The sequence below is a fragment of the Podarcis raffonei genome, chromosome 1 (assembly GCF_027172205.1).
Source record: "Podarcis raffonei isolate rPodRaf1 chromosome 1, rPodRaf1.pri, whole genome shotgun sequence".
Classification (NCBI taxonomy): Eukaryota; Metazoa; Chordata; class Lepidosauria; order Squamata; family Lacertidae; genus Podarcis; species Podarcis raffonei.
In genome coordinates, this window is record NC_070602.1 from 52932691 (window position 1) to 52944899 (window position 12209).

The 12209-nt window shown below is 45.5% G+C and overlaps 1 protein-coding gene across 1 annotated transcript; it reads right to left on the bottom strand.

Moving 5' to 3' along the window:
* Positions 1-10688: 10688 nt before the first annotated feature.
* On the bottom strand, positions 10689-11786 carry C1H11orf96 (chromosome 1 C11orf96 homolog). The gene has a single exon (XM_053387596.1). The coding sequence runs from the start codon at positions 11190-11192 to the stop codon at positions 10812-10814; it is 381 nt and encodes a 126-aa protein (XP_053243571.1). The 5' UTR covers positions 11193-11786; the 3' UTR covers positions 10689-10811.
* Between the last annotated feature and the right edge of the window lie 423 nt (positions 11787-12209).

Here is a 12209-nt window from a genome sequence, read left to right on the forward strand (position 1 = left end):
ATGGTATGCACTGCTGCTAATGCACATCTCTTGATTCTGCCTCAACTACCTTGTGGTTGCCTTTAAAATCATGCCCCCAAACCAAAAATTGGTTAAGAAACCAGCATCTGTCGTCTCTGAAATCTCAGCTTAAATTCACACTACGCAGTAGTGTATTCTTTCTGTCACAAATGTGACTTTTTTAATAACAAAATGCTTCTGACAGCACTTCTGATTGTATGTTATGATCAAGCTCTTTCTTCGTCATCTTCTGACGAACAGGCAGGCACATCTGGTGCAGACTTCTGGCAAGTCAGAGAGCATAGCAAAGAGGCAGGGGATGAATAATCTGTGCTCAGAGCATATTGGGCATTGCCCGATAGCCATCAATATTTATATGCCTGCTTTTTTTAACAGTTGGCAGTTAAAAGCCTTCTCCCAAAAGCCATGAAGGAAATTTTCTCATAGGAACTGTGTTTTGCTTTGTCTTTAGCTTTCCCACTGGGATGTGGGTGGCGCTGTGGTCTAAACCACAGAGCCTAGGGCTTGCCGATCAGAAGGTCAGTGGTTCGAAACCCTGCAATGGGGTGAGCTCCCATTGCTCAGTCCCTGCTCCTGCCAACCTAGCAGTTCAAAAGCACATCAAGTGCAAGTAGATAAATAGGTACCACTCTGGCGGGAAGGTGAACGGTGTTTCTGTGCGCTGCTTTGGTTTGCCAGAAGTGGCTTAGTCATGCTGGCCACATGACCCAGAAAAACTGTCTGTGGACAAACACCGGCTCCCTCAGCCAGTAAAGCAAGATGAGTGCTGCAACCCCAGAGTCATCCGCAACTGGACCTAACGGTCAGGAGTCCCTTTGCCTTTACCTTTTACTGTGCTAGGTTGTAGGGGTTCTGTACTGCAAAATGTTGCAGTGTGCAGTACTTCAGAAAGTCAGCCAGCCATGCCCTTTCCTAAGATACTCCATCACATTCCCCTCAGTTTTCTGCTCCCCTCACAACAGTCTGCATTCTGTACCAACTGAGCATAGTCAATCTTAACTCCTGGTAGCATATTTCGTGATAATTTTTGTAGAGAAGATCAAGCCAGTTAAGAAACAAATGTTTAGTGTGTGTGGTTTAGTGTCAAATAATGTTAGTTAAAACACAAAATATTAAGTAAAGAAGCTTAAAAATGTTAATCTAGCCACTACAGAATTGCCTTTTATCTTGGGTCTGATGCTGCTGGAACATCTTACTCTTGGCCTTGCCCCCATATCCCATACTGATGAAACCTAAGCATGATTTTTAAAAAAAAATGTTTCAGTCCACAGATTCCCCATGTAGTGCACCATTCAGGGCAGCAGGTGTTTTTTGCAATGCACCTGTTAAACAAACTTGATTTGATTGCAGAGCAGCTTATTCAAGGTTTCTATCTTGAACAACACACCTTTCAATTAACTGGGGAAGGGTTATTCATTCAGTGCACATACCATCACAAGCTCTCTTACCTTTTCCTTTTGTGCTTGTGTAATTTCAAGATCCTGTGTTTTACAGGGTTGCACAATAGCTTCTTATTAGCATTGCCAAGAATGTTAGGTTTCAGAAATTAAAGACAAGCTGTATCCTCAGAGCCAACATTACCCTGGATTAAAAATATAAATACCTGTGTTTCAATGGCAAAATACACAGGCTGCACATAAATTGTAAATAGCTGTCTAGCTACATAGTTTTCTGTGCATTATACATGTAAACAGGGTGACTGGACCTTATAGGACTATCGGATGCTTCCTTCTACAAGATAAGACTAGTTGTTCCATCTACTCCAGTATGCTCTACTCTGCTGCTAGTTTTCCAGAGCCTTTTTCCCATCACCTGCTCCCTGACCCCTTTTAACTAGAGATGCCAAGAATTGAAACTGGGAGCTGAACTGAGTGCATGTCTGAAATTGTGCCCACTTCTACGTGCACAAGGCCTTCACATTTGGAAATGGAACCGATTCTGTTTTTCCCCATCAACTCTTCTGTAGTCTGATCAGCAAGGCAGGCACATTGTGGTTGTATTCCCCAGGCCAGGTAAAGAGAGAACACAATACTCGGGACATGGGTGTGAGTGAAAATAGGTCACAACCTTTTACTGGCTACAGTGAGGAAAGCAGGGTTGCCATGGCATTGAGTCAGGGTCCATTAACCTCCAGTACTTTCTGTCTGAAGCCTGATATGTCAAACCAACTGGGGAAAGCCATGGGAGTTGACCAGGGCACATAGACCCAACGTGGTGCAAACCATGTGACTGGAATCCTGTTGTTCACCTGAGATGAGTTGCACCAGGCCCAATCTACTCCAGGGCAGGAGCCTGGGCACCTCTTCGAGGCCCTTCAAGAGGGTTCCCCTTACGTTTGGATCCTGCCATTTCCGCCCAAGCTGCGACAGTTCCTATGTAGAAGACACCTAACAATCACCTGCTATCAACTGAGAAAGGCAAAAAACCTCTCAGCGAAAGGCTATGGGTGTCCTTTCAGGCCCTGTCAAATCAGCGGCCACTCAACACCTCAGTGGAAGACTTTAAAACCAAGGGAAGGTTGGGAAAATTCACCTATGAGGTAAGAGAGAAAGAGTGGGTATTCTTTTCCTCTCTGAATGAAAGGTTTGCAAAGCTGAAAGCTGCAGAAGGGCAGCAACTCAATCATGGCTATTTAAGCAGTACTGTATTCTGTGCCTTAATCATACATTCTTATTTGTACCCGCTGCTCGGTCCCAGCGCCTGCCAACCTAGCAGTTCGAAAGCACCCCCGGGTGGGTGCAAGTAGATAAATAGGGACCACTTACCAGCGGGAAGGTAAACGGCGTTTCCGTGTGCGGCTCTGGCTCGCCAGAGCAGCGATGTCACGCTGGCCACGTGACCCGGAAGTGTCTGCGGACAGCGCTGGCCCCCGGCCTCTTGAGTGAGATGGGCGCACAACTCCAGAGTCTGTCAAGACTGGCCCGTACGGGCAGGGGTACCTTTACCTTTACCTTTAAATAAGCCACCACTAAGAGTACATTGGTTTTAAGTTCTCTCTAATGTTTAGGCCACATTTTTTAAATGACACAACACTATATAATTTGCAGCTGTATTAACAGACTGGCTCTTTTATTATTCAAATGCCAATTTTTCTTCTCAACCTTAATTTTTCACCATCTACTTTAAAAAAATTCTGACCCAGCAATACTGTTCTGGCAGGACTCCTGATTCACAAGACCTTTACTAAACACAGGTCAGTTTATAGCTTTGGTTCCCAGTTTGGTTCCTTGAACTTATGTGGTTTTAAAGAATAGCTTGCCAGTACTGAAGGGACGCGGGTGGCGCTGTGGGTAAAACCTCAGTGCCTAGGACTTGCTGATTGTAAGGTCGGCGGTTTGAATCCCCGCGGCGGGGTGCACTGCGCTGGTGCTGGCTCGCCAGTTGCAGCTTCGTCACGCTGGTCACGTGACCCAGAAGTGTCTTCGGATGGCGCTGGGTCCCGGCCTCTTGAGCGAGATGAGCGCGCAACCCTAGAGTCGGTCATGACTGGCCCGTACGGGCAGGGGTACCTTTACCTTACTGATTTTATTTACCAAAAGATAAAAGTCTTATTGATGTCCTGTTAACTATAACAAATACCTGCCTAATTGGTCTCAAATGTTATAGCCTAGGTTTGCAAACATTTCATCCAGCCTTTGTGGTTCCCTCTTTGATGGCAAGTTTATATGCTGGTGTAACAATGTTATACAGATATTTCTGCCTCAACTCTATGTCTGTATAGTTAATATAATGACACCAATGCCACACAGGAATAGTTAAAAAGGACAGGATGAGGTAGAGGCTGCCAATGACTTGGCATACTTCAGAGTGCAGCAGCTATTAAAAATTGAGCAGCAAAATCATTCAGCAGTGGCTGCTTCTTTTCTTTCTTTTTCTTTAAGTATGAAGAAATTGTGTTCTCTTATTATTGAATGTCTCTAGAATTGTGCCAAGGAACATAATCATGCTGCTTGTTCCTGTGCAGCCCTCCTGGAGGATTATGAGCAGTTGAGTTAGGACCTCGTAAAGTTTTCAGCAGCACAATTGCCAGGACCCAGTATCAACAGTAATAGGCAAATAAATAACATCCTCTGAGCCATTTTCAGTAACCCAATAATCATTTTGCAAGCATGTCGTGCTATCACCTCCCTTTCCTCCTCCACTTTCTCCTTTTTCACTTCCCTCTCAAGAAAGGAACCTTTCTACACAGGTTTTAAGTATGAACAAATAACCTAAGCCTCCAAAATACAAATATTGTTGGGGGGGGGGAGAGAGAAATGATAACCACCCAACTGAAAATAATGCATTACCTAGGAAGATCTTAATTTTCTTTGAATCCAGTGTGGAGCCTGCATTTGGGGGGGGGGGGTGAGAGACTCTGCAGTTGCCATTAGAGGATGGTTGTTTCACCTGAGTTGCCCCACCCTCCAGCCCTAGTAACCTTCATAAGGAAGCTGCTGTAACGTGAAAAAAGCCTTCCTCTAGTGGTCAATGCAGAGCAACTGAAGCAGGGTCTGAACCCACATTGAAATGGATCTTGATTATCAGATTCTCCAAGCCTGCAGCTGCATCACCACAGCTTGAACTCATCCAGTTATGCCCCTCAGCAGCTAGCTTTCATCAGCCATGGACTTTACTATTTACTATTTACTACTGAACTGTAGGGGACACGGCGCTGCAGGTTAAACCACAGAGCCTAGGACTTGCTGATCCGAAGGTCGGTGGTTCGAATCCCCGTGACGGGGTGAGCTCCCGTTGTTCGGTCCCTGCTCCTGCCAACCTAGCAGTTTGAAAGCACGTCAAAGTGCAAGTCCGGCGGGAGGGTAAACGGTGTTTCCGTGCGCTGCTCTCGTTTGCCAGAAGTGGCTTAGTCATGCTGGCCACATGACCCGGAAGCTGTACACCAGCTCCCTCGGCCAATAAAGTGAGATGAGCGCCGCAACCCCAGAGTCGGTCACGACTGGACCTAATGGTCTGGGGTCCCTTTACCTTTACCTTTACTGAACTGTAATGCCTCAGAACTGTGAGTGGAAAACAACTTCAAACCACAGACTAGGCCAAGAAGTATTGATCATCTCAGTGTCCATAATGAAGCCAAAGATTGCTGTATTACCTCTGGAGCTGCATATTAATTCCTATAGTACTACAGGATTAAGAACTTAATTCGTTCCGGAGATCCATTCTTAACCTGAAACTGTTCTTAACCTGAAGCACCACTTTAGCTAATAGGGCCTCCCACTGCCACCGTGCGATTTCTGTTCTTATCCTAAAGCAAAGTTCTTAACCTGAGGTACTATTTATGGGTTAGTGGAGTCTGTAACCTGAAGCATCTGTAACCTGAAGTGTCTGTAACCCGAGGTACTACTGTATCTGTATTCAAGGTATTTTAAGAGTTGACATAAAACAGATCCCTTCAAAAAGCTTTCAACTGAAACTGCTACTTGGAAGATGAACAGTGAGAAGGGAGAGCATAGAAAACCAAGGCATGTGGGTATAAATCTGTAATATGATTATACTAAGTGAATTTATACCAATATTCCCATACACAGCACCCACAATTAAGTTCAACTTCTCATCCACATTGAGCATTTAACAACAAATAATAACCTCTAAGAAACTTGTGAAATGGAGCCTCTTGTGGGTATGCTTTGTCTGAGAGGGAGAGTCAATGCCCATTTTGACATTTGAGATCAAGGACTGAATTGTATATGAAAATCCTCATTGCTCTGCTGATGCCTAACGGCACCAGTTGTGAACTGGTGGCTCTCCAGATATAAGACTCCCTACTCCTATCAGTCTCAGCCAGCAAGTCCAATTGCCAGGGGTATATACAGGTATCAGCATGCCTTCCCAGTACAAATGTGCTAATATTCCTGATCAGATTAGCATATCAAAGTGTTTCTCCTAGGGATCATAGCTTAGTGGTAGAGCATCTTCTCTGCATGCAGAAAATCTCTGGTTCAATCCCTGGCATGAAGGCAATTTTCCCCTGCTCTTCAACTAAACAGGCTCTCACAACAACTTACAGAACAATACCAATCAAAATGACCTCTGTACTCAGGCTTATAATCTAAGAGACAAAACAAAAAAGTGGGCGGGAGAGGTGAGGAGGGAGGACAAAGCAGCAAAGGTAGGTCTCCTCTCTGAGGAAGCAGGGCATTTCAGATCTGCTATCCAGCTTCCATCTACTTTTAATTTCATTACAAGTTTGCATTCTGTTGTATACTATTAAATATTTCTGTATATATCCCCACCCTCCATGGTAGCATTTAGAAAATGGGCACAAATATCAGCAGTAAATGAATTAGGGGAAGAAACAGGCAAACAAGTTTGATGAGTACAGTTACCGTATTTCTTTTAAACAAACATGAAGAATCTGGACAATTGTAGCCAGTTAACTGCCTGGCTTAAGGGAAGACTAAGAAAGCATGGCACTAGACGGGAACTGGCTCAGTGGCACAACTCCCACTGTCCTTGCAGAAGGCCCCACGTCCATTCCCCAGGGTCTCCAAATAGGGCTGGAGAAATCTCATGTCCAAAACCCTGGCGAGCCACTGACAGTCAGTATAGAATTGTAGAGTTGGAAGGGACCACTAGGATTATCTAGTCCAACCCCCTGCAATGCAGGAATCTTTTGCCCAGCATGGTGCTCAAACCCATGACCCTGATATTAAGAGTCTTGTGCTCTACCAACTGAGCTATATGTGCTGCCTCAGCTAGAAAGACCAAGGCAGATTCCTACTGTTGAGGAGGGAGGATTTTTCCTCTATACTTCATCAGTAAATACCATAAAGATGTGATGAACTGTCTGCTTTGGTGTTCATGAATGCCACCCAGAGAGCAACAATCAGAACTGATACTAAAGAACTATGCTGAACAATTGATCTAACTCATAATACACAGTGCATTTATTCATCGGTTTCTTTCTTTTCTTTACAAAATAACAGGAATGATATTACTTCCCCACATACCTGCTAGAATCCTTTGTATATTAAGGCATAATGCTGCATGATAGAACTTTTGGGATTAAGATGGGCGATTGCATTCCTATCGCAGGGATGTCAAACTGCCTGCCAAGCAATGAACGGTGTTCAATAAACTGTCTAGACAGGCCATATCCAGAAAGTTTGTTGAGCTGAATGCCCAGCTCTTCCTTGTTTGTTTGCACAGATTTTAAATGGCTTCTCCCCAAAGATGCTCTTCTGTTTGTGAGTTTTTAGAAAAATATGATCACTGGTAAAATGCAATTCCCACTAGGAAGCCCATCTGGGTAATTCTTATGTCATCTCTGATGAAAGCTACATAACCCCTCCATGCTCACACCATGGTGACTGTTTTGGTATTAGTCTCTGGGTTTAACTTGTGGCTTTTACCTGTGCTTTATCTAGAATTTTGGAATGTGCACTGCTCACAGCTTTGTGATTAAGCAGTCTATAAATCTTACTAAATAAAGGAGATTTATTTGGGGGGGCTACCTTAAAAAGTTGCTCTGCTTTTCCACTTCAAGGGTTCACGGACTTCTTAGCCTAGCAGGCTCTCTACATAATAGCTTCATTCCAAGGGAAAGTTAAGTTGCTGAAATCTCTTTCATCTTAAGGCTGTGTTAATGGGAGATGTTGTGCCTACAAAACCACCCCCCCCCATGCAGATACTCATAAACACAGCATCTTTCAGAAGGGGACATATGACAAACTTGTTAGACCATCATTTTGAGGGAGACAACCCCCTCCCCATCTTAAACCAGCTGGCTGTGTTGCTTTTAATACCAGGACACTTCTTTAAAAATAAATAAATAAATCACATTTGCATGCATTTAAATAAGTTAGCATTTGCCACTAAACAACAACCTTGTTTTTATTCTGAAATATTCTAATCGGAATAATGAAGCCTTTATAATATTCTCTCCCTCCCTCCTTCTCTCCCCACTGATCTGCTCCTGACTAGATTTCCAAATGGAGTTCTTGGAAGTATAAAGCCAATGCAAATCCTTTTCCTGCAGATGCTGTTGCTGCCTACCGCTGTGTTGCTGTCTGCAGTCTGGCAGTGCAGCATCGCCTGCCCATTTCTGATGGCATCCCAGCTACATACAAACACAGCCATGGGAAGCATACAGGTAAACAGCCTCCTTAATGCCAGCTTGTGTAGAATAGAGAGCTCCAGGAGGGGAAGTTTTATCGGCAGCCTGAGATTCTTTCTCACTGACTCTACCTTTTAACAGATTTTTTTTTTACCTAAACCCTTAACACAAACCTGCAGAGCCACATTGCTTGAGTCATCCAAGGATGCAGTAGCTTGAATCCTACTAGAGTCACAAAATGCTTTAAGTGAACATTGCCCTGCTGTAGGGTTACTTAAAAGCTATGGACAAAGGGGCAGTTTTGAGTCTCCAAACGGCCTCACAGTGGGATTTCCAGATCACAAGTAATGCTGGAAATATCTGAGAAGAAATGCAGATGACTTTTAAACAATTATTTCTTTTTAAAGTAACTTGGAAGTGGAGCATGCTTGCATTTAGGATGGTTAGCTTCCAAGTTACCGTGATATTTCTGCATTCAGGATGTACAGATTATGAGTGTGTACATATGTACATATTAAGAAGATAGTTTAGTTTGTCTTCTATGGTAAGAGGAACATCTGGCTCGCTTACACATTTCCTTTTCTGGCTTTTTTATAGGCTTTTGCTGTAGAATAAGCACAGTATCTAGGTGGTAAACCTAACGCATTCATAATACAGCATAAAATACCTAGTCAACCTCTGGACAATGATACATAATAACCCATGCGTAAGCTATACATATCAGCAAGGCCTTGTAAACAGAAGACTCTTAAACCAGCATTTGAAACAAAATACTTATGGTGCTTTTCAGAGGGTTTTTATTACGGAAACTGATGGGGAATATATCTCACTTCCTTGCTTGTCTGATTATTAATGGATTTTTCTGCATGAACTCTAAAAAGTTTCTTGCATTTCATTTTGTTTGGATTTTTGTTAAATTTAAAAATGCTGCTCTGCTGACACGCTGTAATCCAGACTAGAAACATTTGTCCTATAACCCAGAAACTCTTGGCTTCCTATATATCTTGCTTTTGTCCTATTCTGCGGTATTTAGTGCTATTCACATCTAGGCTCTAAGTGCATTCTGTTCTGCAGCATCACCTCTTAGCTGACACTACACTCTTCATCTCTGCTAGTGCCTCTTATTCCTGGGGGATTTCTGGCACCAGCTCCCACTTTTATCTTTTCTCAGAAACTTGTGTTTTGAGGATCCCCCCCCCCCGCCTCTCAGCCCTCTCCCCAAATCCAAACAAGCAGAGTTAACGACCAGTCTCGTTCATAACAACCGATTTCTTGAGAGAGAGGCCTTTGCATGAACTTTCCCTTGGGCTATTAGAAAAATTCCAAAATATAGTTTCAGGACTCCAGGAGCATATCTGACGAAATGAAAGGCTGACATAGTGCAGCGCTTTGCTGACAGATGGTTAGAAGTATGTGTTGAAGGGAGAACAGACATTAGTATTCTGATGCTTAAGAAACTGGGAGCAGCAGTTCTTACGGGTCTCAGCACTTTTAGAAGCACACTTCTCTGCACAGTTGCAGTAGTTTAATATGAAAGGTAGAAAAACTGCACATGCATGATTGAAAGGAGCAGAGGAAAAGAGAAATATAGGCATTTTCTTAGTTTTACTAGGATGGGAAGCAAATGAATGCCTCTTCCTAGAGTGCAGGCATCCCTTCCCAAACCTCCTGTCTTGCATAACAAGAACTGCAGCATTGTATCGAGTTTCAAAACTTCACAACCCTTTTGGGTTCCCAGAAGAGAAAACTGCTATCAGGCATCGGTCAATAAACTACCGTAATCTCAACATCAAGAACTCACCACTTTAATTTGTTATCAGAGTCACTCTGCAACATTACATTGCAGGATGTGTTTTTTTAAAAAATTGCATTCCAACTCTCAACTTATAATATCTATATATTAATCATTCCTTCATTTTAAAGCACTGTAGTAAATACACAGCTTTCTGTGTGTTGCTTCTTCAGAAGATAAAAAACAGTATGTACTTACATATTGTGGTGTATACAACCATGATAATTTATGAGGGGCATGTCTATAAATATTATTACGATGCATAAAGATCAAATGCAATTATCAATCAGTCCCAGGTGCATTGTACAAATATATCAGTTTTATTTCTCTTCTGTGGAAATAATTACAGACATTCAGGTATAAACATTTTAAGTTAATGCAGTCCAGAGTTTAAATGCAAAAATAAATATAAAGTCCAGCAGCGGATTGCATCCATAAAGCATCTCATATTTTTTTTAACAGTTAGAAAAAGATGTGCAATTTTTTATTTCCCCTTCATTTTCTAAAAAAGGGGGGGTGGGGATGAGAGAGAGAAAAAAACTCAGTCAAGGTAGAAGCATACATACAAGCACTTTCTTTAAAGATTTTGACCTCACTTGCGAACTGCCCTGGGCATCTACTACATTCACACCGGATCTTTATCAGAGTTTTAAAGAAAAGGGAAAGGAAACGAGGAGGTGGCGACTCGCACGCTCTTCCCAAAGTCTCTTGTCTTGTTACAGGATTTGGATGGACTGTAGGAGGCAAAACAAGGAGGGGGCGTCCGTTTCCGGCGAGGGAAAAGCCAAACAACCAGAAACTGTCCCTTTCGGGGACTCTGCGGAGTTCCTCTCGGTTTCACTTCCTTGTGGAGCGCGGCGCCTTGGGGAGCGCGGGGCCAGAGAGGGGCGGCGGGTGTCCCGTCCTGTCCTGCCCGCTTCTCATGCCCCCGTCCCGGGTCCCTCAGAGCGGGGAGTCGGAGTCGCTGGAGTCCAGGCTGTTCCTCAGGCGGCTGCAGCTGCTGAGCTTCTTCTCCCTCTGCTGCAGGCTGAGGTTCTGGGTGCTCCTCCGGAGGCACTCGAGGGACTGCAGGAAGGACTTCTTGGCTTTCTCCTCCTCCATGGGGGAGACCCCTTCCTCCTCCACCTCCTGGATCTCGTCGAAGGTCACCGGCTGCGTCTTGAAGCGCGACTGGCGGGGTCTGCGCTGCTTGCCCCGAGGAAGCTTGGCCGGCCGGGTGGGCTGAGGGAACTCCTCGGCGATGCAGACGAAGTGCGGCATCACCGCCTGGTAGCTCGAGCAGATGCCCATCAGCTCCGCGGGCTTGGCGGCGGCGGCAGCCATCGAGCGGGGGAAAGAGAAAAGCAGCAAAAAAGGGAACGCCGAGAAAGAGAGCGCGCGCGCCAGCAAACGAGCGCCCCGAAGAGCGCCTCGCGCTTGGGTCTCGCTTTGTGCTGCTTCTTATTCTTCGCTGCCTTGAGGCGTTTCTCTCTCTCTAAGGCGAGGGAGACCCGGGCGAAAAAGGCGGGAAAGCCGCCGGAGGTGGGGCGAGAGGGTGGCTTCTGCCGCTTCGCAGCCGAAAAAGCGCGCTGGGGAGGCGGGTAAATCCTGCTGGTGGCGGCGACTGGCAGAAAGAAGCGCGCGCTCCGCTGGTGTCCCCTCGCCACGCTGCTTCCGCGCCTGGCTGGATCTCCCCGCGCTCCCCGCCGATATATATATACCCCTCGCCTGCCCACACAGGAGCATGCTCAGATGACAAGCAATGCCATTTAAAGGCGCTGAGGCCGCTTCCCTTCCGCCTGACGACGTCGACGCGCGCTCCCACCGCCCCTCTCCCTCGCCGCCGTGGGGGGATTGCTCTTCCAAGGAACGGCGGAAAGCCCCGCCAGCACCCACCGCAGAAACGGCCGGGGGAGGGAGCGAGGGAACCCGGAAGGTGAGGGGGAGAGGACGAGGGACGCGCCAAAACACGTCGCCCCCGCCTGCTGGGGGAGGGGGGTTGTTGCTGGAGAAGAAGCGGCCCCTTTTTCGCAGGGGGAGGCGGCGAAGGCAGCCGGGAAAGCAGACGCGGAATAGGCGCGATGGGATCTTCCGACTTTCTTTTTTTTAACTTTGAAGCAGCCGCAGGGGAAGCATAGAATCATAGAAGTCCGACTTGGATCATAGAATTGTGGAGTTGGAAGGGGTCCCAAGGGTCATCTAGTCCAACCCACTGCAATGCTAGGGGATTTTATTAGCAGCGTTTACGGGGGGGGAGGTTTAAGCGCGTGAGTGTGGATTTAAATCCTGCTCCCCACACGGTCCGTTTCCTTCCTCTTTGCAGCCCCAAATTCTGGCAGCTGTTACCCCACTTGCACTGGG